This window comes from Contarinia nasturtii, unplaced genomic scaffold (genome assembly GCF_009176525.2).
Source record: "Contarinia nasturtii isolate CC-2019 unplaced genomic scaffold, AAFC_CNas_1.1 Cnas_scaffold_220, whole genome shotgun sequence".
NCBI lineage: Eukaryota > Metazoa > Arthropoda > Insecta > Diptera > Cecidomyiidae > Contarinia > Contarinia nasturtii.
In genome coordinates this window covers 2181708-2208757 of record NW_022197577.1, presented here as the reverse complement: position 1 = coordinate 2208757, position 27050 = coordinate 2181708, and the positions used below count along the sequence as shown (strand labels likewise).

General features: G+C 34.4%; 1 protein-coding gene across 9 annotated transcripts in view; it reads left to right on the top strand.

Annotated features, from left to right (window-relative positions):
• LOC116337173 (protein sickie) overlaps positions 1-25180 on the top strand; it is a 246185-nt gene extending 221005 nt beyond the window's left edge. For 3 of the 9 annotated variants that reach the window (XM_031761550.1, XM_031761551.1, XM_031761552.1), the window contains 4 exons: positions 20676-21605; positions 21674-22473; positions 22554-23295; positions 23360-25174. In XM_031761550.1, the coding sequence (XP_031617410.1) occupies positions 20676-21605; positions 21674-22473; positions 22554-23295; positions 23360-23488 (2601 nt within the window). In that variant the 3' untranslated portion in view covers positions 23489-25174. Of the gene's footprint in view, positions 1-20675; positions 21606-21673; positions 22474-22553; positions 23296-23359 lie in introns of all 9 variants that reach the window. The other 6 variants (XM_031761547.1, XM_031761546.1, XM_031761549.1 and 3 more) reach the window with 3 other exon arrangements.
• The last annotated feature ends 1870 nt before the right edge of the window (positions 25181-27050 follow it).

Genomic DNA, 27050 nt, shown 5'->3' with positions numbered 1-27050 from the left:
AAATCATCGGAAACCGATAAAAATCAATTTGCAACTCCACCCAAAAATGCGAGAAAATATCTCAGCGTTCGAATGATGTGAAAACACGAAATAAAATGCATCCATTTGCATAAATGCTGCAGTAACGAATACGCCAAAAATGATATGTGTAAAAATCGAACTGCATCAACAAATTACGAAAAGATTTCGTTTGGAATGAGTTTTTTTTTTGGAACATGATCAAAACCGACGACGCCTTTTTTGTGCTCAACTAAAGTTTGTGAAAGCGAACGGAAGCAAAGAGCTGCATAAATGCATTTTAAAATTGCATAATAATAATCGTGTCTCTTCTTTTGTGTGTAATAACCATGGTACACCGCATTGCTTGTCTCTCATGCTTTTTTTCTCTTCCTTTCTTTTCATTTGTTATTGACCATCCTCATGCAAAATGTTTATCGAGAACGAATGAGCGAAAAAAAACCAGACCCTAAAGAACATTCAAGTGTATCAATTTCAATGGCACTTTGTGTTCCTTCTTCTTCTTCCTTTTTTGGTGTTATTCAATTCGCATATGCTAATATTGAGCATAGTAGTCATTTTATGAAAATGACTACTGCGAAATTTCGATTGAAAAGACGAGAAATATAACAAAATATATATATGCAATTCAACAAAACCAGAAACGAAGAGCGAATAAGAGTGCATAAAGTGTTGTTTTCACATTAGTACGACACCGAGCAAATTTACTAGAGTGTGACAATAGAATGCCAAAACCCTGAACGACACGGTGAAATAAATTGAAAACACAGAGAGAAAAAAAAACGAGAAGAGTTAAAGTGCAGAACTGTGCAGAAACTGTGCAGCCAGAATGTCGACCAATAAATTTCTAGAACAATTTATGCTTGTTTCACTCTGGCTTTAAGCGACTCGTTTTTATTTTGTCTGTTTCACTGTGTGAGTGTGCATCATCACCGTTCAATGCATTAAAACGACATAAAATCGTGTTCGCAACTCGAAGCTCGTGTCCAGCAGAACGAAAAAAAAGCATTATGGTCCTCCTATTTCGTTCAGTAAAACTTAAAAATGGTAAAGTCGTGAACTCCAATCAAGTAAGTGCATTCATCAATAGGATGGTGTCAAGACATATCACGGCTAGAGGAAAAAAGTGAATTATTTGTAATGTAAAGTCAAACGAAAGAGAAACGCGTTGATCTCAATTAAAAGATCAACGTCAAGTATAACAAAGACGACGACGATGTACAGAAAAAGAACGGTACGGTTTCTGTTATATTGCAGAGGTTCATTATTCACTTCATCCTGTCATGAAAATGCTTTCAATTCAAATTGTTTCATTTTTTACGATGCAATGAGATTTACCACTTTTTTCTCTGTGTTCTTCTCACTCGTCCCCCTCTCAATTCCATGCTCTCGGACCCATAATCTTTTTAAACAAGCATTGAAGTTCACGGAAATTGAGGTAATCTGAATAATTGCAATCAGTTTGAATAATCATGTTCTTTATTTGTTCTATTCCATGCTCCGGCACTGCCAGTCGAAACGTATATGATCGCACTCGTAAATTGAGCATATATTTTCAGTGTGTTCTTTTGTGGTTTTTACATGTGTCGTGAGATATTCCGACACTGTTGCATTAATTTTTCGATGTAAGATTTTATGTTGGGGCTTAAACATGAGCGCTGATGAACCGAACCGCTCATACAAAAGCCTGTTGATGAGTGTGAGTATAAATTTCAACGAAATCGTTGTCGATAACAAATGAAAAGAGTTTTTTTAACTGCTTTCCAACTACTTTAAAAACGTGGTTTCCCGTTTAAAATAGAAAATCGATGATTTTTTTTTTGCTCTGTTCAGAGCTAATGATGCGCTGGATCTCGTTTGAATTAGTTTCTTTAAATTGGTTTTGATCATTTAAAGACGATTCTTTGTACTCCGTAGCGCTATACGGAATGCATAAAGTAGCGAATAAAAACAATACATTATTTTCGCAAAAGAGAGATACAGAATAGATGGTTGATTGGAATATATGAGCATGTATTTTATTCCAATTCCGATGAAACCACAATGCAAGAAAGAGAAGTCTAATTGTAATGTCAATTTCATTTGAAAGAATAACAAAAATACGACAGAGAGAAGAAAAAGGCATACAAACGAAATGCAAACAAACAAAACAAGCAACAAAACAATATAAATACGCATACACATGCTGAGTTCTTCTTTAAAAAAACCCAAACTGAAGACGGTCTGTCTGTCGTCGTACAGCACACAAGAAAGAAAGAACACAAGTGTACGCGTTTTTATCAAAATCTCCGTCTCTCTTTTCCACACTTGGTTCTCGTCGTATATGTATTCCAATCCGAATGAAGATCTTTATGCAGCCACACGACTAAGGAGATGGTGTACGGTCGAGACACTACACACATACGCACACAGCGATACAGAAAATGTTCGGTTGAAAAGTTCAGCGACAACATGACTGCACATACACATACCCACACCGACCGACGTAGAAACGCTGACGATGTGAGAGATAGAGCGAGAGCCAGTAAATGGCTTTGCTCTGTTGCCAGTAAACAAAACAGTTTCAGTTTTGTTTGAACGCTCATGTCGACTGGAGTCCGCGCCACTGTCACTCGTCCGCGTTCCGATACATAATAATTCACGATAGAACAGTGCACATCATTCGAATATATACGGGGAGAGAGAATAACAATATAATGAAGAAAATAAAGCATTAATATTTACATACCGCATTGCATTTCACAGAGAGAAACAAAAAACCCTCGTGTCTTAGAAATAGAAACAAAGAAACTGTACATTCGCGTGTTGTCTCTCTCGTTTTGTTTAATTTGTTGTGACCGTTTTCTTTTTTTTTTTTTGAACGGAAAATGTGCAAGAACTTCTGTGTATTATTTACACAAATTGTGTGTTAATATAGTTATTAGTTAGGAGAGTGTGGAAGCGTTGTTTATTTCGTGAGAAAGAGGAAACACATTCACCAATTTCGTTTTTGAATAAAATCAACCGAAGCAAGAAGATGAAGAACAAATGTTGATCGTCTTTTAAATGAAAGCAATTAACGAAAACTCAAATCGACGGTTTCTTGTCGTGCCCAACCCGATGACTCTATACATCGCAAAATATACAATTTGAAGAGGTCGTCGGTTGATGTTGGTTTTTCGGGTGAAATGTGAAACAAAGCAGAGTCAGCGACAATCGTTGCGTGTTTTCAGTTAAACAAGAATCGGATTAATCGTACGTCAACAACCAAAGTGAACAACAGAAATTTTTTCAAATAATGTGGAATAAACGAAACAAACACCATTTTTTACACAATTTTGTGGTTCGGAAAGGAATCAAATGTGCAACGATTACTTTTAAGTGCTAGTGTGGACTTTAAAATAAAATTGTGACGCAAAACCTCAAAAACTTCGAATTCGTTTTGGATAATTGTCGCATTAGATATCGCAAAAGTATTACTTTTCAAGTTAACGCAACCGCCAGAGTGTTGTAAAAAAATATTGTGAATGAATAAAAAAATGTAACGAATCGCCGACTGATGACTTCATCATTTATTTTGATATTTCTGTAATTTTTTTTTCTGTTGCGTTTCAACGTCTAAATCGCACTATTTTTTTTATGAAATTTGAGTCTAATGCAACATTTCAAAGTGCTTTTGTACGGTTTTTGTAACATTCGGTGGTAATTCTGGTAAATATTCAAACTTCAACTGTCACATAGTATGCGGTCAATATCGGATCAAATTGAACAAACATCGAAAGTAATTTGAATGGATTTCAAATTCAATGGAATAACGTTGTTTTTCTGGTATTTTACGTACACATCGAATAAATTAACATGCATCAATATTGAATAAAATGTCTTCTGAAGGTCCAATCAATTAAGGACGATTACATAATCATTGATTGCCATCGCACAAATTCAATTGATTTTATTAAACGTCGATTAAACGTCAAAATAAATTTATCAGCGATTTCAAGAGGTCAATTAAAATTGTGTGGGGACTTTGTTGTTTCTATCTGGCGAAAATGTGTGGCCGCATATTTTCAGAAGAAACAGAGACCCCACAAATGACACACAACTTTAATTACAAGCTTGATTAGCATTTTAAATAAAATGTGGTTAACCAGCAAATCTTTCAAATATTATGAGCGTTGAATAGCATTAAATTAAAAGGCCGTTTAAATTGTGTGTATGTGTTTTTTCAGTTACGCAGTACTTTTTTCGTTGCGTGTTATACGATGCCGGAATGTTGCAACTGTGTAAGAAACAACAAGTGCAAGACAATAAAAAACATACACTTACAATGCCGCCGGATGCGTTTTTTTCGCCGCATCAGACGTAATGCTGTGTTCCTTCTTAAATAAAAAAAATGTATTGCATCTAAAAAAGGCGTATTAAAAAGTAATCTTCGTATGTCGAAATCTCATAACGCAGTGAAGTCGCGATTCACCTTTTGTCACGATTGCATTTCATTGATCATTCCGATACTGTAATTCCGTTTCCAATTCGATAAGTTTGATCAATCGATTTTATTATTCGCGACAAACCGTGATTGAGTTTGAACAAACGATGAATGATGTCATGTGGTTCTCAATATGCAGTGATCTATCCATTGTAATAATTTTCAAATCATTTTTTTAAAATAAATTATGGGCTTGGTTGAGTAACTGAAACTACTGCTGAGTGAGCATGAGCATGGAAGAAGCAGAAAAAAGCAGTCAGCATCGCACATCGAGCGAAAAAAAAATCTCAGAACATATTGAAATAATAATAATAATAGTCTCAGCGTAAACACTAATGAATGACTATTTGTTTAACGATTCCATTTTATTGTTTTTTTCTCGCGGCGACTTTGGAGATTCCCTCGGTTTGCTACCATTTGTACTGTGCACGATATTCTGCTCTTACCTGACTTTTTTTTATTCTATTAAATTTCCAGTTTGATATTTTCTACGCTTTCACAGCAGGCCTTTTCTAGGCTAGTTCTTCCGTTTTCTCTTCATATAGACTTCGAAAAATTGTACTTGTATTAAAAAAGTTGCCGAAATGAGCGGAAATAGTATAGACAGATTTTGGACTGAAGCCCAAAAAAATGTGTATATCCCACAATTTATGAGCACCAAAACGACCACACCTCATCACAGCTAATGGCTTTCATGTGAAATCCCTTTTAATTGTTGGTAAATCTGTGATTAGTCGTTGTCGGCTGCAATGATGAAAACTTCAACGTGTCACTTCGTGTTCGTTTGTTTCAATTGGTCATATCTTCTTTGTGTTCTTTATGTATCTTCTTTTTGGTGCTTCAATTTGGGCGCCCTAATGGAATCAATCACGACGTTCGCTTTTATCAATTATGCGTTCTGTTTGTGTTTTTTTTTTCGAGCGTATAATATATGTATCGACCATGCAAATTAGCTTAATCAATATTTTGCTTTGTGCACCAATCTTTTGAATGACACACGTGAAAAAAAATTCGTTATAAAACTGAAGAAGTGAGTCTGATTGGTGTGGTGTTTATTTCTGAGAACGAATGTTCATTCAATTTATGCGCGCCAACGAGTCGTTGAATAAAAAAAAACTTGTTTTTTGACAATGATCCCGACCTGATAGCGACTCATTGTGTGTGCACACTTTCAAGTTCAGCATATATTTTAAATGATGTTTCGGCATATGTTCGAACAACACTTAAAACTAAAACAACAACATGACTGTCTTGATAACGTTTCGTCTTCATGAGATTGATTCTTCTCTCAATCAACCGAAATGTGTTGTGCGTACACGATTCAGGGTTATTTTGAAATACATCATAAAAGAAACGATAAGAATTACTCCCGTTTTTTTTTCTCTCGACTAAGAGTCGGCTTGCAACTGATTCCAGCACACAACCATTTGCCTAATTGACTTTTATTACTTTCTAAGAGGTTTCAATGGACGCTTCTAATGACTAATAATTTTAAATTGAATGTTGGAACACTTGTTTCGTTTCTCATATAAGAGTGTGGTTTGAAGCGTGACATAAATTGATTTATACATGACACAATCTTAACAAATAGAGTGGTTTTTACTTTGCATCAAACAATTCAATAAATATTTTTTCAATGATAAGTAGTATCGCTTTCATAAATATTTATCTTTGGAGCAACTTCTGTTCAATAAGCCACAGAGCTCTGGTTTTTCTGTAAATATTTACATCTCAATTTGCAGAAACATTCGCAGAACAAATATCGAGTCTAGAAATCTTTTTTTATATATGGACTTTGATTTTTTTTCTGTGTGAATCGGAAATTAGTCATTTGTTATTGTGGCATTTACTAAGACGATCACATTATTCATAATAATTGATCAGTTGGTAAATAAATTCTTATTCAATCATCACTAGGAAGATAAGCAGATTATTTTTTTAACAATATTTCGTCTAAAAATGACTCTTTTTTTCCGTTGAAATCAAGGTTATCGCAATTCAAGTAATCAATGAAAGAAAAATATGAACTTCAGGTCGGAATGCCACAGATAAAAAAACTACTTAAAAAACATTGTTCGTCAAAAAAAGAACCCGCGTAAATAGATAAGCCTGGCCCCAGTCAATATTGAGAAGACACTTCAAAATTGATTGTGCCGAACAATAGCACAATTAAGAGGCGACTTTCGCATGATATTTCATCGTAATATGATGGTTGATACGAAATTCATTTCTAACACGAGCATAGTCATTGTTGAAAAATGGGGAAAACATTTAAAGAATTTGTTTGTGCTATTTGATTTATTTATCGATTCAAATCAATCGTCGATGCTTGGACTGGGCTGGTTCTCGCGTATTTACGACTATTAATCTTTCAATTGCACATATAATATCGCTGGAATTGCCTTTGAATGACGAATTACCAGAGAAACGAAAATCATCAAACAGAAAGAAATAAAATCGTTTTGAGAAAATATCGATTGTGACATACTGAGACTTTCTCTTTATGCCTTAAGCCTATTCAAATAAAGTCCATTTTCTCTATATCTCTCTCCAAAGAACGATAGTTTAAGCTAAAAGTAAATTTCATGTATTTGCTTTCAGTTCTACCGATTTGAAGTTTGGATAAATGAATTTCGTAATAATTCATTTTTTCTCTCTCTTCAAAAACGCCAATTGGAAATATGTTCAAGTAATTGAATAGAAACCCATTTGATTTGTTCAAGATCGGAATGAGTTTGACGCATGTATAATTTCGAAAAATGAATGTTTATAATAGATTATCGGATTCTTCACGCTCTGTATTAAGTAATCACAAATAAAGATAAATGGCACTAGACTTTTTCAAAATAGTAATTTTTCTGTGTGTGCGTATGTGATTTCAAGTTTTTCTCTCTTTTCGCTGTTGAGCGTGTGTTCTCATTTCCGATTACCAAACGGCAACGGATTGTTTGTGTGATATGTACATTTTATAAAATTGTGGCATGAATACGCAATAATTTTTGTTTGATTTTTTGTTGTTGCATTTGTTGCGCTTGCTGATAAATCTAGTTAGTCACTGCAGCGTACTTCGTATGCAATGACAGTCGTGTGTTTTTTCTCAGTTCTGCACTGCCTGGCGCATTCAAAATTATCACTTATGAATTATTCATATGGCTTAAGGCATGTGCAACACACAAGCAAATGAAAATGACCTCAATTGAGCTTTTCGTCTTTATTCTCGCTGACTATTCTTTCACATTTTGATTTGAATTTGTTGCATTTAAAAAAAATGCAGAACTTTTCCACACTCATCTCATTTAATTGACTAGATTCATGTTTATATTATTATTTGAGCATGTTTCAACATCATTAAATCAATTTTTCTGTCTCTTTCGATCTCTCTCGTATATGTAATGTATTTTGCATTTCTCTGATGCTTGAATAGTCAAATCAACTCCATCGCTACGTTTCACAATGGTAAAGACGAAATTTATTTATACACATCAGAAGGCTCGTGATGTATATACATTAAATTGTCCCTCGTAAACCAATAATTGTCGTGCGGAATCAGCAAAATTATAAGAAGAATAAAAAAAGAAGACGAATGGCATAGAAAAAAAAAACGATGACTGAATGGGACCCAACTTATGATTCATAAATGTAGTCACAAACACAGTGTGGAATATGGACACAAAATCAAGAAGTTCTTCCAATCTCTGTTTTTTTTGCATGGTATATGCATCATGATGAGTGTACTCTGACTTTTCTTTGTTCCCATTGGTGGCAATCTATCTTTTTCGTCATTCTAACTTATTCATTGCGTGTTTTTGATCTGCGCTCGTTTCAACGTTGTCGTTTTCTTTTCTCCGCTGCTGCTTGTTGCGGCGTCAGTCTCTCTTGTTTTCTACTGTTTATAGTGGATTTCTATTCATCTGAGCGTGTACATTTAAATTTATGCGATTGTCAAAGAGCATTGCATAAATTGTGTTTGCACATTTCAATGTTGATTGTTTAGTTTCCCTCCCGAAACAACAATAGGAAACAACTACATCATAAAAAAACAAACTATACACACACGCTTCTTATCGGCCAATAGAACTACGCTATACGCAAATGTTTGTTTTGTCTTACTCTTTTTTTTGTCATCGTTTTTAACTTCATGTTAAATCTCGATGTTGCACGTTCGTAAAACTGTGGCAGTATTTACGTTTAGTTTCTTGCATTAAATCGGATATTTACCGATCGTTCCACTCCAGACGGGAATCAAATTAGAGCTGACATTCGAAACTGAAGTAAAAAAAAAGAAGCGAGAGAGAGAAACATTCATTTCAATTGAAGTATCCCATTTGTCGATTACTTAAACGTATGTCATTTGCTTATGAGTGCTTGCACAATTCGTCCTTTCCTTTTTTATTGCAAATCTTTTCTCGTAAAGACGATTCCCTTGTCAAACGTATACAAACTAGAACTATTTGTTAGCAAAAAAACGGAGCACAAATTATGCGGTTCTTACTATTAGACGCACTCAGACTTTATTTACAGACTTTTGAATCGTCTAGTTATTTCTTCAGTAGTAAAGAAAATTGTGCTGTTTTTATTTAGATGGAAATATCTTCGCTTCATAAACACTTTTGCGTAGTCTAGTTCCCCTTCCAGCCAATGGCGTACTATATATTCCATTGTTATCGATGTGGCCGTGATTTGCATGCAAATAACAAAGACGCCGCCGCCGTCGCTAATCTTAAGCGAATTTTGACGAAATGGACGATTTTTTACTGTTATGTTTTCTTTCCATTTCTCTTTCATATTTTTTTATCGATTTCAATTTTAAGGGCCATGGCGCTTTTGAAACTTTTTCCCTTTTAAAAATGAAAACTTTGCCACAACTTTACGACAATATTAAAAGCAGCCTATTTCACGTTGGAATTCATATTTTTTTTCTCTCGTCTTCTTCGCAAAAAAAACTAGAGAGCAACCGAGTGACATGGAGTTTGTTGGCTTTGTATAGTACACACATACAAATAATCTTTGGGCTGGCACACGATCATAAAATATCAAAGTAACGAAAGAATAAAAAAAATTTGTATTTTTATGATCAAAAAGAAACAACACACATAAAACACACAAGATTACGAAACTTGGTCGTAATTCAAAGTACACTTCACTTTTTCCATCGAAACAACAGCATTCACAGGCAAAAAGCGAGAAAAATGCGATAAGTTTTATTAAACACTTTTCACTTAGGCCGTGAGTCTTCAACGCCCATTGTTCCATCCATCACAAACGCCTTTGCCCAAAATCGAACCGAATGTTCCCAGAACAAAAGACAGCTTGATACAAACACAAACAATTATAAAAAAAATATGGAAACGTGAATTCTTTTGTCTACCTAATTAAATGTGATTATTTAGTTTCCATTTACGATCACGAAAGTTCAAAGCCAAATCTGAAAACCAAAAAAAATGGTTTCAAAACATTGCCATAGATGTCGAAAACAGCATGCAATTTTGTGTAATCCTGCTGGTTTTTTCGCCATTTTTCAATCGGATCAATTTAATGGCGTATTATTTTTTGTGTGTGTTGACGCTGATTTAACTCAATCAAAATCATCGAATGGGTTTAAGTGTTAGAATTATTTTCGATAAAATGCGCCACATACAGTGTAGGATAGATACATTTTTGGTTGTTTCGTATGCATCGATTGTGATCAAAATGAACATTCATTCAAGTGACATGCGATTTCTCCCATTTTTTTCGGGTCGTCAACAACGAGAGATACATAGTTTTGTTTTCAAAATGCCACGTTCCATCAATTGCCATTGTACGTATATGCTCGGCTGGTGGGCCGAAAAAGCAACAAACTTATCTCGAAATGTTTACATTTGAGTATGTGTCTATCCCATTCATAATGTGTTTGCTTGAATGGTGGATGACGTTGATGGCGTCGAAAATGAATCCATGTGATGTACGCTCGAAACATGATACATTCAAGCGTTTATGCATCGTTCGAAGCACTGTCGTCACAAATCAAACAAAACGTTTCAAAGTGCACCGAAAAGGTCGCACCGAGAAAAAGTGATATCGTAATTTTCATCGGCAGTGTTGAATAATTGCATTGATTGCCACCAATCGATATAATGCCAAATGTCTAAATACCAGTTTTCCATCATACTCACAAGCAATCACGATGATGCAGGCGTCCATTTGAAACTCAAATATTAGTGATAAAACTGAAGAGAAGAAAAAAACGAAGAAGCAGAATCAATCAAGCAAATGTACACAATCGCGCCAATCCAATATATGGGCTCATTTATAAGTCATGTTATTCCCATTCAATGGGTAGTACAGCAAGCCGACCATTGTAAACAGTAGAAAACTTGTGTAATAAAATAGCGGCGTCTACTCTACACTTGTCTGGATATTCAATCTGAAATGAACTACAAATTACTCGCAGCTATCGGTCGCTAAATATACCATCATCGCCATCATCGATTTATGATTGATTGCATGGGGGATATAATTCGGCCATTCTTCTGCTTGTTTTACTAAAATCTAGACAATATGAAATATTACATGCGTCTAAAACAAATTCGGCTCGAATTCCAAAAAAAGATGCAAGACAATACAGACAAAACTTATGTGGGTTGGAAGAATCGTCCATTTATGGTACATACAAATTGAGTGAAAAATGGGCGGCATCTTTTGTTCTTTCGGCTATTGTCGAGATAATTTGAAAAATTTATGTTTTCTGTCCATCCGAAAATAGTCAACAAACCATTAATATATGCATGAATAGAAGAATTAATAGATATATAACAGGAAACAAGACATTGTCATTATTATTATATCATGTCGTCGAGTTGAAATGGGCAATTTCAATCGACACCACGCGTCGGACCATTTTAGATGTGACTATTGTGTGCAGTGCACAGTAGCACTTTTGAATGGAAATCTGCTGAATGTTGCACACATCTTGGATTAGAAGCATAAAATCAAACAAACATAGCATGTCGAGGCTAAACAATCTACAGAAGAGCGCATCGTATCCACATTCAAATGGCGCCAATATTCTTCGATCATTGTTTGTGTCAAATGATATCCTTTTCTTTAGCAGACACAAACCAACGAATTTATTCAATTATTAATTCAAAAAGGCAGACCCAGGGTCATTGTGTGGTAAATCCTCACAGTTGTGTCTCAAGCGAAATCCGAAATAACACAAGCAATTTGAAGTTTTCTCCAACCAAAAACACACTCAATTGTTGCATCATTCGTGAAATGTCGATTTTACGAAACTTTTTAGCAATTGTAAATTTTTTTTTCGGTTTTAAATGTCGTCGTTTCATATGTAAACATTTTTTCCTTGGGGTCGTTGTTTTATGAATAGTTCACATTTCATGTAATCTTTCGACTGTGTCTCGTTTCTGTTATGCTAGTTGAACAACATTACACAATGTACAAAATTTTTGAAGTTTTTTTCGAGTAATTAGAAACTATATTAGCTTTGATACATGCAGACAATATATTTAGCTGCCGTCATCTGGATATTTCAGCTCATCTGGATGCTGTCAGCAGATGATGCGAAGTGAAAACAATAGAAGTGATTGTTATAGTAATACCAGTATAGGTATAACAAGCTTATACACCTATAACAATCACTTCTATTGTTTTCACTTCGCATCATCTGTATCCTATTCGATATCCAGATGAGCTGTAATATCCAGATAACGGCAGCTAAATATATTGTCTGGATACTCGCCGCCGACTTGTCATTGCATCAAAGTCACATTGATGTACTGCGATGTAATTAATTCATTTGGCGCACAATGACATGGCACATTTTTTTTCGGATGGTTGTTGGCACGAACATTAAATAATTCATCGCCCATTAGTGTGTTCACACAAAGCTGGCGTTCATTTCCATATAGAAGATACAATAAATGATTTACGCATACACACGCCGTCTTTGAACTTGATCAATAAAATTCCAATACATGGTATTTGTTCTTCATTTGATTTGTTCACTTGTTTTTATTAGCCGTTCTTAGTGTATTCAATACAAATATAATCAGTTGTTGGACGCGATCATTTGCGATATGATTTCATTGCCGTCCACTTTTATAGCCGAAGCGGGATTGCGTTCAAGACGACAACGACATTGCTGTTACAATGACCGTTCATGACGGTTTTTTCTCTCGTTTTTTTTCAAAATGATTCGTAGAACATGTGGTGCGCTTGTGTGTGGTTAACATATTTGCTAGAGTCATAAAAACCATCATAGCTTTGCCAAATCTAATAAAATCTATATAATAGAAATGATGATGAGCAATGAGTTTTGTGGAACGCTTTTTTCTCTCTCTCTCTCTCTCTCTCTCTCTCTCTCTCTCTCTCTCTCTCTTGTTACATATTTTCTAATAAAAACATATTGGCATTTAGTTTTTGATGAAGATTAGAATGTATCAGATTGAACTGAAAACCCATGGCGTGAAGAGAAATTTCAAAAATGCATTTATGTGTTATTTGATGTCGAAATGCATAACATTCGAAATATTATGTGATTTATTAAAGTAGCATTTAGCTCAGATGGTAATCATAAATTACAATATACTTATTTCAGCCGTGTGCATTGCGATTTGAAATGAATTTTCAGTCCGCATAAATTTATGGATGAGAATTTCTGGTTTATTCATTAGAAACTTTGAAATAAAAAAAAACCAGAGAAAAATCCAATTAAATTCTATTCGACCGACTCAGACGAAAAAAAAACATGGAATGAATGTGGTGTTTATGAAATCATGGCATCGTTCATCGCCTGCTTTGAATTCTATCCGGTTTCCAAAATTCATTTTTAAGCGCCTTTAATAAATCCTTTATGTTTATTCGTCGGTTTATTTATATTTTCACTTGAACATAGTTTTTTTTCTTCTTTCTTTCTCTTCAAAGAAAAACGCTATAATGAGAGTGCAATATACCAAAAATAGCAGCCCACAAACGATATTTCTATTTGGTTTGTTTCTGTTCGTGCATTCGCTTCTTAAAGTTCAAGTAGAATGTTTCAAACGTGCATTTGTTTCGGTTAGGTACTGTTTGCCTTTTATATTACTCGAAAAATGAAAACGATATGCCATTTTACGGTGGTGCTGAAATACCGAAAACTTATGACCTGAAACATTGATCATAAATTAGCGTCCGTTCATTTGGATTTTATACTTCGTTTATTCTATTCTACTATATCACGACTGTAGGATGGTTTTTTCTTCGAGTAGAAAACGCGCGTTTCGGCCTGAAGTCGTTGACCAAATGACCATTTTCAGAAACATTGAATTAAATCATTCAGTTTGTGGAGTCCAATGTCGTTGGAAAAATTTCACTAGTTTACTAGGTTGAGCAGCTGCAATCAAGCTGAAAGACTTATATTCATCATAATAAATGTCATAAACGTATTTTTCGTTCCTTCCCTGTATAGATTGAATTTGTGTTTCTATTTGAAAGCAATTTTTCATTTCGAAAAAGGGAAAAAACAAAATCGATTCGAAAAACAAACGTATGAGCCACATGGAATATTCATTTTAACTGCCACCGTTCGCATGTGTATTCAATTTCGTAATGCCATCCAATCCCTAGGCTCATTCTCGTTTGAATTCTAATGCTTTTTTTCTTCTTTTTTATTGATCTTCTTAAAATTCACGATCGTGTGGCAAGCGACTCTTTTTTTAACAACATTTTAATTATGCACACTAAATTGCCTTTTAAATTCATAAAACAAGCGACTCGGTTTTGGAATTGATTGGCACTTTTGATACCGAATAAATAAAACGTCGAATAAAAAATTAATTAACTATACTTGGCCAGGCCGGCGAGAGTGTTAAAACCACTAATGATATTCTCTGGTGAATCTCATTTTGCCCAAATGGATTTTAGTTCACATCAAAATCTAATTAGAATCAAGAATTTATATTGATGCCTCTATTTTTACATTTCTTGAAATTGAAATGACTACATTGACTTGAATCAAGTCATTTGATGAACATAAAAAAAAAGCAAATTTAAAATCGAAACAAAAGAAATGTTTATATCTTTTTGTCATTTTACAATCGAATTTAAACTATTATCGCCGTAAAAACACCCAGAAATGCTTTCAAATGTTCAATTGAAACGATCCGATATTGACGGCAAACATAACGGTAAGTTGCATACTCAACACAATTTATTATTCTTTATAGGCATCGTACAAAATTCATAATCGTAAAATCACACATCATAAAATCGAGCGAGAAAAAAAATGATCAAATAGCTAAATTAGTCAAGCGAAGAGACTTGATGCTAAAAAAGAAACGAATTTGTTTAAGTGACCTTAGATTAACGACTAAATAATTTGTCCATCGAAAAGCGACGGAGAAAACCGAGAGAGTCACAATGTCGGCAATAAAAACATCACAAATCCATGATGGTTTTGCGACAATTCGATCGCGTGGTTTACAACGTAGTCGAAGCCGTGTCGAGCAATTGGAACGCTTGAAACCGATGTCGATGAAATGTGATTCAATGCCATTGTACGAGAATCCCAGCGACATGATAATCAACACAAACAACAATAACAACAACAATAATAAAAATTCAAAGAATAAAAACATTTTATTGAATGGCAACGATGCATTGACAAATGATCATCAGGTGGTTTATAAATTCGAAAGTTTCACCGGTTTGACAGAACTGTCACCGACCAGTGATGCACTACAAAATGAGGCTAAAATGCTGAAAAGTGTTGACGACATCGAATTGAATGCGGTGAAAAATCTGTGTGGGACATTCAAGTGTTCGAGTAATGGTCAATTGTCGACAAGCGATCAAGGCAGTAGTATCGAAACGAATGATCGATCATCATTACCGCCGCCCAGTCCATGCTATGAAACCTATTCAAATGGATATCATTCACCAAAACCGTCTCCCGATCATGTTCGATGCAATTCATCACAACATTCCGACTATTTTCTATATTCACGGCCAACAAGTCCATTATACGAGAGTTATGCAAATGCCGCCTTATCAGCGGGTAATAGTACAAATTTATCATCGAGCCCCGAAACAATGGCTGCACATGATATCATGTATAGTTCATTGCCGCCAACATCAAAACTTTTCACCACATCATATTATACACGAAATGATTCGGCGTCCGGTGAATATGCACTGCAAAAGCTTAGCAAAACGGCAACATTAAATTTTGCAAAAACACAAAGTTTACAGTATCGAAAATCATACAGTCATCCAACGCATACAATTTTTGAAAATGCACCGACCAACGACACCGCCGCCACCAAATATCATCATGGCATACGAAACTACTATAATTCGACAACAAATTATTATGATCCGAGTGAAGTGAGTTACATGGGTTCGTATACAATGCAATCGGTACCGCAAACGACAACGAGAAGTTCAGAAATGTTAATTCCAAATGAAATCGAAACAACGACACTGCCAAAGCCAAGTGAATTAGCATTTAAAACACGAAATAATGGCTCTAGACGACCATATGCAACGCTTGCGCATCCAAAAGATGCACTTAAACGACTACAAAAATGCCAATCGCATTTTGAAGACCGACGAAAATATGCCAGTAATGAATTTAATGGTACGACACAAAACGATTTTGAATACTTGGATCCATTGGATTGTAAAATTGGATGTCAAACGACGTTGCGCAGTAAACCACAAATACCGTGGTATGAATTGGCCATCAAAAAGGATCATCGACGTCAAAGTTGCCCACCAATGCAGGTTAATAAAAATCCACACACACACATCTTAATTCTTTTGTATTGTTTAAGCATAATAATGTGTTTATGTGTGCGTTAAGTCGAGACTTTATATTTCGAACAAAAAAAAATTGCACTTTTTTTACAACGGTAAGCATATTATTTGTGCATTGTGCTAGATGAAGAAAAATACCATTTTATGTGGCATTTTGGTTTTGTGTGTCTCTTCACTTCTCATGTGAAGACGAAACATTCCATTTTGAATGTGCATCTAAATGGATAGGACAAAGAAAGAAATATGACCACCGAGTTCTCTCTCTCTCTCTCTCTCTCTCTCTCTCTCTCTTCGTTTTCTCATTCCTCATTCAATACACGATGAATTGAGTGTGTTGACAGGCACATTAAAAATATGGTCTATGTGCAGAAATGTATGGTTTATATTATATTTTATGGACAAGTCTAACTGCATTTATTTTCTTGACTGTCTGCCTCCATACTGTTTGAATTGCAATACACATACAAATCAAGTCTCGAAACATATGGTTTTTTAACCATTTTCTAGCATGCAATACAAATATTTCACAGAAAGTCTCTATTGTTTCACGGTTTCGTAAAGTTTATTATTATTTTGGTATTCGGACTCTTTTTCCCTCTCTTCTAGCCCGAAAGGCGAAGTAAAAAAAACATACACACCGCATTTGTTATCGATTACTGTGAACACAAGACTTCAGACCTACTTAAAATGTCTGTTTCATATTAAATTAAAATGTGTAGCATAAAACAATTCTCGGTTGACCATTGCAGTAATAATAAAATCGAAGGAAAGAAAGAAAAACGACGATATTGGACCCAAAAACGGTTTCGACATCTTGTGTGGTCATTTCTCTTATCGGTTACCAGTTTTCAAATCCATATCTGTCTCTATATGCATGTCGATGGAAACATGAATCCCAAGAACACTCATATCGGGCCAATAGTCACGGTTAACTTAACAAATATATTCTTGTTTCAATTAAAATTAATAGAAATGATCGGCTCTCTATTTTATGCTCTCACAACAGGAAGTGTCATGATTTCAATCAATTATACTATATAGATATTTGCCTGAATCCAAATGCAGCATTGAATCAACAACAACAAAAATACCTATTGTAACGTTCACTAAATCCATTGCATAAAATAAATCGCACTTTACAGCGATAGTTGTATCACATTTGCTGGCTGATGGTTAAAATTAAATCAGCAGAAACGATGTGTGAATAACATGTTCTGAATTGAAATATCTTGTATGAATGAATATAAAAAAAGAGGCGTTAATACAATAAATAAGCGACAAATAGATCAGCAAAGCAAACATCAAGTAAGCCGATAAAGTATAAAAGAATCACACTATCGATGCGATAAAGTAACGTGATAAAAGCAAACCAAGATTCTTTCTCTTCTACTCCTCTCTCGGGTGCTTAAAACTAGTACTTATACAATTCAACGCCAACTAACTACAATATTTAATTGCAATCGCTAATTAATACTCCGATTGGAAATGATCATAAAAAAAACATAATGATAGGTTTTGGCTTGGCTGGATTTGAATAGGAGTCAGTTGAATATTTTCCATCTTGATTTTATAAATTTAATATCGTTGTCTTAATAAATATTAGCAGTAGCATGTATCCGCATATATATTCGCTTTACTATGTTTTGATTGTGACAACCAGATTTTAATCTGCATTGCGATCGATATATTTACATTTTGTTGTGTGAATGGTTGCGGTTTGTCGAATGTGCGTTTTGTTTATTTCAACGTCGTCGTTGCAACGATTTTGTTAAGCCGATGAAACATGTATAATTTTTTATATGCCGTTTGAATGCTGCGAATATTATTTCTTTTATTATAATCACTTCCATTCTCTACGTTTAATTCTATCATCAACAGTCGGAATTCAGAAATTGTTTTTTTTTGTGATCGGATATATTTACAAAATATTTCTTTTATCCAAGTTGAAAGAAACGCCGCCGGCAACGGTACAACCGATCTACGACTGACTGTCACCGTCAATTTACGTTTTATATGTGTATGTTTTTTGTTCTCATTCACACCAACAGGTTCAACACACAAAAATTCCAGCATCGTTTAAAATAAGAATCAAACGCTTGAATGAGTCACGCAAACGGCAAACGCGATAAAATGTGATATTTCAAATATTTATTGCAAACTTTTCTTTAATTCAAACCGATCATCCATATAAGCGAAACTAATTGCAATCGATTCAAGTGCAATTGGCTCCTTTGATAGGCAATTTCATTCTCTTTTTTTAATATGTTGACAAATAGAAATCGATTTGCATTGCGAAAGCCCTGTAACCAGGTTTCTATTGCGCGCTCATAAATTATCAATTTATTGTGTCGATTCAATTTGTTCAATTTACGAACAATTTCAAAACGAAATTGAGACACGTTTGTACATTGTAGGTGGCATCTTAACCTTCCTAGCTAGTTATTTCATTTGCTGTCTTTTTTCTTCTTCTTTTGAGCTGGTTTGAATAGAGAGTAAAATGCCATTAGAATTGATGGTGATCATAAAAAAGCGTACATAATAGTGCAAATCATGTTCGTTAGGGCGTCATAAGTACTCAGAAAATGTTTGTGTGTTCACGCTCATTTTTTTTTCTTCTGAATTTGTTTTTCAGCCATCACAAGATAAATGGGAATCAATTAGTCATTTGTCTTGCTCAATGCGAAGAAAATCACTAAGAGAGAGAAAAAAGTCTATATAAACACGACACATAACATGATATTTGAATAGAAAATCTGATATCTTTCTTAACCGATTTTAAATGGTTCGTTTTGTTTTTTACATTCGTAAAACGCCAACAACACTGTCACAGAACAGTTCAGGTGTTTGATTTTAATCTGATGGGAGAGTTACGGTATTGTCGCCGCTTGCAACACGAAAATGCGGCTTAATTGAACAAAATCATTAGTCATCATTTATTGTATTAGAATTTGAACGAAGCGTTTTTATCGGCAAAATGCTCTCAACACATTTCACACAGCGTGCAATGTCAACTTTATTTTTTCCGTTCCATGTGTCGGTATTGGACACAAAACAGGGCACACAAATCAAGATGCAATAAAATTTAGTTTATGCATCAAAATACGTAGCGAAGCTGGCATTCGGGCGTTTGGTCATATGACAATGCAATAAAATTGAATTGAAATAAGGCTTGGCTTCGATCATGATAAATATCCTATTGCAGTTTTATTTCACACATATGGCCAGAAACAATTCACAGCGTACGAACAACAAGAAAACAATTTTATCATATTATATGGATTGAATGTCATACATGGGCATAAGGGGAGGTGTAAGTTCGGAAAAGTCGTTCGAGCTACACCTCCATAGTCGGTTGAGTATTTCTTTCGATTTGAAAAGAAAATTCCTCCGATTGACCCCCCTCCTTGAGTTTCGATCGTGTCCATGTATGTTGAACATAAGTCCGAAGTTTTTGAGCATATTGTGTTTTATCTTTTGTTTCTATTTATCACTTCATCCCGTTAGAGATGATGATGAATTAAAAATCCATATTTGGTATTGATTTCATTTGCAATCTTGTTAAGATTCAACATTTTGTTGCTTGCCGTTGAAAATATCATATAAATTGTACGCAATAGATAGTAACACATACACAGCTGGCGATTAATTCGACATGAATTGTTACACTTCGTTTTTTTGCGTTTTGATCAAATATCATATTTGTACGAATCAAATGATACCGAATTGTAAATCAATTAGCTTTTATTAACACCTTGGCTCTAATTGAAAGTCGAGTTGAACATCTTTCATTTGTAGAGCAAAACAGCAAAAAATCGTTCAATGCCACTCATATTCTATTTTGCAAATTCTCTGGATATTTCGCACTAAATAGTTTATACTTTGGTATAATTAGTCGCAGTCGAGCATGAAATTTAACGAACAAATAAAAAAACCATATGTATGCGTGATGCAATCGTCAATATTTCGAGTTAAAAACTATAAATCAAATTAAATCAGATACAAATTGAAGAGGACCCAAGTATCAAAATGGTGATATTGATAAAATTGAAACATTTAAATTGATTTCGTTTCGAGCATGAACATTAGTACATGGTCAGGTTCAATAGTCGAATTATTGAAATTCACTGTGTCTATTGTTCTCAGAGCGATGATAAAATATACGTGATTCGAGATAGTCGAAACCATAAATTAACATCAATTTCGAATACAATGAAATTATTTCATCGGTTGGGTTTTATTTTCCAGAAATCGAGATGGCTTACAGCGATAAATATGCTTCCAAGAATTTAATTATTTATTGAGCACTGTACATTGATATTACAAATCGCATTTGCCTTTAAACAATGTATTCCACATTCCATCATTTAATTCGTGTGTTTATTTTTTTTCTTTTGTTTAGGCGCACTTGGTGTCAGCATTTGAGCAAAGTTTAAGTAATATGACGCAGCGATTGCAACAATTGTCGGCCACTGCCGAACGAAAAGATGGTGAACTGATGGAGATGCGTCAAACAATTGAATTATTGCGCAAGCAATCGATTCAGGCTGGTTTGACAACGGCACACATTCAAAGTATGAGCAATACGGATCAATCAACGAATCGGCTGTCATCAACAAATTCAATTGAAAGTACACCATCGAATGGAACGGCTTCAAAACTATCGGGCGAAACAATAACGACCGCACTTGGAACGGATGCGTTGCTCGAGCGACATTTAAGCTCTGATTCGATGTGCTCATTGAATTCAATCAGTTCGGGTTGTTCAACACAAGATAAAAATAAAAAGAAATCGGGATGGTTGCGAACATCATTCCGAATGTTTTCACGTAATGCCAAATTAGCGAAAAATGGTCGTTATGTCAGTGTTGCCACAACATTGGAACAAATACCATCGAGCCATTCGATTAGTTTGAATTCATCGAATGAAACAAATACATCATTGCCGCCGCCATCGCCGACAAAAGGTAGTCCACATCGTATGATGCCAGTCGTTGAAAATGCCAAACCAATCGATGCCATTGAAGAGGAAAACAATCCAATCGTTGAAGATTTGAAAAAACAACTCAGAGAAAAAGACTTAGTTTTAACCGATATTCGTTTGGAGGCATTGAGTTCGGCATCACAGCTCGAAAGTCTCAAAGAAACGGTGAATAAAATGCGACAAGAAATGATGAGCTTGAAACATAATAATGAACGATTGCAACAGATGGTAACGAGTCGATCGTTGGCCGGCAGCCAGGTGTCATTGGGCAACAGTGGTCCAATGAGCCCGAATGGATCGATTGGTGATCAACGCCGATACAGTTTGGCTGATGGCAGTTTACGTCCGGTAAGTCTTAAAATTCATTTTGGTTCCGTCTTCTGTGTCAATTGCTAATTTTCCATGTATTTTTACAGCCTTTGGATTTGCCAAAGAGTTTGGATGAAACCGAAGAAGAAGACATTCCACCACCCGCACCCGAACCAGATTCATTAAAACAAAATTCCGATTTGAGTCCAACACATTCGCATTTGAATGGCAATCATTCAGATCATATGTCAACACCGGCCGAAGAAATTCCCGAAGATCAACTAGACGGCAAGAAAATTTCGATTGTCGTTTATTTGGGTCAACCGGAATCTTTTGTCAAATATTCCGAAGACCTACAACAATCGGAAAATGAATTTTTCGACCAAAAAATTGGCGAAATTCATGAAAACGGATTTGAAAAGAAAAAACAATCATTCTCGATGTGCTCAACATCAAGTGAATTTACCATTGCCTACACTTATATTTCGGGTAAAACAACATGGCAAAATCTCGATTACATTGTACGCAAAACATTCAAAGACTATTTGGCTCGCATCGATCCCGGAACGAATTTGGGATTGAATACCGATTCCATTACGTCATACCATTTGGGCGAAGCAAAACGGGGCCCAGAAATTGGCTATCCTGAACTACTACCATGCGGTTATATTATTGGCAGTGTTAGATCGCTGTATATTTGCTTGCAAGATGTTGGTTCACTTGCATTCGACAGCTTGATTCCACGCAGTATCGTTCAACGATACATTAATTTGCTCAACGATCATCGTCGTCTGATTTTATGCGGCCCAAGTGGCACGGGCAAATCGTATTTGGCACGAAAATTAGCCGAATTCCTTGTTACACAATCTCAACGTGATAATCCAAATGAAGCAATTGCAACTTTCAAGTAGGTTTCATTTTAAAAATCATCATTTTGGTGTAATTTTTCTTTGATTATTAATTTTAATGCTTGGATTTTTATTCTAGTGTCGACCATAAATCGTCGGAAGAGCTTCAGCATTATTTGGGTCACATAGCTGCTCAAGCGACGATGGCCAATTGTGCATCTGAGCTACCATCTGTGATTATTTTGGATAATTTGCATCATGCATCGGCGCTTGGCGATGTATTTCAAGTACTGTTGAGCGCTGGTCCTGCATCGAAGCTACCATGCATCATTGGTACAATGTCACAGGCAACGTGCAACACAACAAATCTACAACTTCATCACAATTTTCGATGGGTATTGACTGCAAATCACATGGAACCGGTTAAAGGATTCTTGGCTCGATTCTTGCGTCGTCGATTATTTGCACTTGAATTAGCCACAAATACAAGTCAACCACATTTGGCAGCGATATTTACATGGATTCCAACTATATGGCAGCATATCAATCGGTTCCTTGAAACACACAGTTCAAGTGATGTGACCATTGGACCGCGACTATTTTTGTCGTGTCCTCTTGATGTGACCGATGCTCAAGTTTGGTTCACCGATGTTTGGAACTATAATTTGGCAAAGTATTTATTGGAAGCAGTACGTGAAGGTGTCCAGTTGTATGGTCGACGTGGCGGTGCATGGGTGGATCCAGTTACATTTGTACGCGAAACATATCCATGGACAGCGATTAATGGAACGAAAAATATACCACCATTGAGACAGATAAATGCTGAAGATGTTGGATTGGAAGGTGGTGCTATTAATGGTTCGGATTCACAAGATCCATTGGTAAGTTATAATATCCACATTTTTTGTTTTCATGACATTAAACGATTTTTTTTGTTTTAAACAGTTAAATATGTTGATACGATTACAAGAGGCGGCCAATTATACCAGCAATCCAGAGCAGGAGTCAGACTGTGCGAGCTTAGATTCAAATGTAACATTGGACAGTACCAGTGAGAAACTTGAAGCAAACTAAATGATAACAACGCCCGATCTCATCGCAGATGTCAAATCGAAGAATGTTGGACAATAATGAAGAAATCAATGAATGTTTTGTACTTTTGTCGAATATGAACCAGAATCGTTCATACTAACCTGAAAAGTGAAGATATTTTGTTTTATTTTTAAATGTGACGTTTAGCATGTAGATCTACATTGATACTCGCTGAAAACGATGAATGTACGATGTAAATGCAAATAGCAAACACAACCTAAAAAATACGTTATTTTTCTCTCAAAGCTATATGGCGCATGTAATTTTTTAAATCGCAAATTACAGACACAAAACAGCTGCTGTAAGAGCGTGAATGTATCAAAATAATTATATATATGATAAATGTGCGCTTATTTGTATATAAAACCCACTTTTTAATTATTCAGACACACGATTTAACATTTACACCCCCCTCGATATATATATAACAATTGGTAATGAATAAGATGAAACTGCATGTTAAAACTGCTATGAGCGGTGTAAAACAACATTATACACATATACACAGAACTTGATGCGTAATTAATTTAAATCAGATACCAAATAAAAAAACAACATAAATACAGATGAAAATATTATATAGCTATTTTGATGTCGTCTTATATGCAGCTGAATAGTTTTGCAATTTACATAAAAAAAGCTTAACCTGGCATCCTGGCATTACTTATCTTATCTATAGCATAAGAGTCTAATGCAAATTAAATCATTCGACACATGTTTCTTGTCGCGTAATTGTTAGAATATCGTCATTTTTATTTTGTTGCTGAGATTCTTTTGGACTGATCTCGGCGAATAAAGTGTCGGTGCAAAATCAAAATGTTTATATTTTTTATCGATTTTGATAATGTCAATGTTGAGTAATCTTTATGGTATAATGTAAAGATCTACGTGAAACATTTGATCAATTGTCATTTTGGAAACTATGTTGCAACATAATGTTTGTAAGAAATTCGTGATTTTAGTTAACGCTAGTATTTTATGTGGTTGGTTTTTTTTTTCTCGTGCCATCACTATTCTGAATACTTCGATTTAACTCGATCAAAATTTCATCTCAATAAAATCCAAGACTTGAAGCAATTTTGTTTTTAAATATTTCCTCTTATTTCGATCTATTTCTGTTTTGTTCGTATTGAAAAATATGTTCTTTCCTAAACAAAAATAATCTGCCTCATAACTATTACCTAAACCTTTTATTTTGAATAGAAAGTAAGCATCATTGTCAAATGTTATGCAAATGTTTACAAACTATCACGGAAATGGCATTAATTTTAGTGTCGCTTTTAATATTTTATACGAAATAACCAGTGTTAATGGTGTTTATCTCAATGCTAAAAAATTTAATGGTAATGATGAAGCAAAAGTTAAAATAAATGACAAAGAAATAATTCATATTGAAATGTTTACCGTTATTTAAACTTTTGCCGTGAATCGATTCAATATAATATTATAATAATCAAACGATTCCATTTAATTGGCCCGATAGCTGTCTATTTTGATTATATGAATATTATAGTAAAGAAAAACCATTTGGCGCAAACATTCGATATTATACAAAACGAAATTCGTAGATCAAATCATTTATTTGCAAATTTTAGACAAATTTTTACTTGTATAAATGGTACTTACTATATTATTAAATGAAAATATGCATTAAACAAAGCAAAATTATATACACATTATTATCTATCGCTGCATTCGCTAATTTATTATTATTAATATGATTATATTATCGATTATTATTTTTAAAATATATTATTATGAATTTTTCGAAAAGATACGGATGAACATACATTTCAAACTGAAATTTATCGATAAAAATTCAATAAAAAAATTGAAACCAAATACATGTCAAAAATAAAAAAAAAAATGCTTTTTATTTCATTCGGGGAAGAACCTGTTTATAAATTATATTAAATTACTTTGTTTCAGATCTTCTAGTAAATCTTGTTATGATGGAACGGGATCATATTCGATTTTTACTTTTCCGCACACACCTAGTGTGTAAGTACTACCAAGTAGTAAAGTATTGGAATCGGTCGAAAAATTAACACCCATCAAAAATGTGTTTTCTGGGTGTTTTCGGGGCCAGGGAACACGAATCTAGCGTTTTTTCGATGTCCGAATGTATGTGCGTACCCTGTACCCTGTACTCTGTACGCAAAAATTTGTATTGGGGTTTTTTGGGTACATGAAAACCGGATATGACATTAGTTTTTTTTTCATACACATTTTTTTAAAAATTTGGATATTTGTATAGAAGGCATGGCTGTATGATATCGTAATGAGCTGAAACTTTGCACAGCTTATTTTTATGACACAAACATAACATTCTGAGAGTTAGAAAGAAATTTCAATGCATATTAGGGGTACCTCCCGAACAAAATTTTAGATTTTTCACTTTTTCACATAAAAACTTGTTAATCTTATTTTCTTGCCAAAATACACAATCTCAGCAAATTTAAAGAAATTTTAATACAATTTAGGGGCCTGATTTTTTGCCTGAAAACGAACATTTTGTGTGGACGACTAGTAGCATGTAGGGTAAAAACTCGAGCTTCCACTAGAAGTAAATTATATTTAAATTTCTTCAAACTTTCAGAATGTTATTTTTGTGTGAAAAAAAATACCCTGTGCAAAGTTTCACGTCATTACGATACATGTAAATTATTTTTATCGCAAAACTAATGTCAGATTCAGTTTTCGCATGAATTCATATTTACAGTAAAAGATATGTAATAAATGCATGTTGTGGATCGCAGTGCGGAAAAGTTCATCTTTATTAAATAATTTGGAATTTTTCTGTCTTCTCGTCGAAGAATTTTCCCATTTTTATTTGTTGGCAAGAATTCGACAAAAAATACGCCGCTCGAAGTTTATAATAAACGATTTTAACTTTCGCTTCAGACCTGTCTATTGAGAATTGTTTTTTACACGATACTAATGATTATTTTATAAAAATTTCACAATAAACTCTGATTGAGGAGATGAGGAAAAAACGTAAGTATTGCTTTATGCACATTGGCTAAAATAAATGAGAAATGCAAATTCAAAAAAGTCCTTGGCCGGGGCAGGCACCTACTAACTGAATGAATGCGTGCGATTACACGATTAATGGGAGAGAAAATTGAATATGGTGTGCAACGTGTGTATAATAATTTAAATTTAAACACAAATATTTATAGTTTTTTTTTTTTCACATTTATTTTTCACTTTCAGGATGACATTTAAAAATAAATTCTGAAATTTTCACATGGGATTTTTTGCATGTATACATTTTGAAATTTTTGTTTTTTAACTACTCTATAGAGAAGTTTGCACCAAGGTATTCAAAAACCTTAGAGATTTTGTCTGCAAAATAAAAATAAATGTTTCATTTAATTTAGATAAAATCAATCTCCAAAATAAAAACAGCTTAACAGCTTGTCGCACGTAGACGCGGTACATGGTTATTGCAGACAAAAAAAAATCTGTACAATGCGTTTCATATATGAATCGTTGCGGCGAAAGAGTAGCTCTTATTTTTCTCCAAATAATACTGCAACAT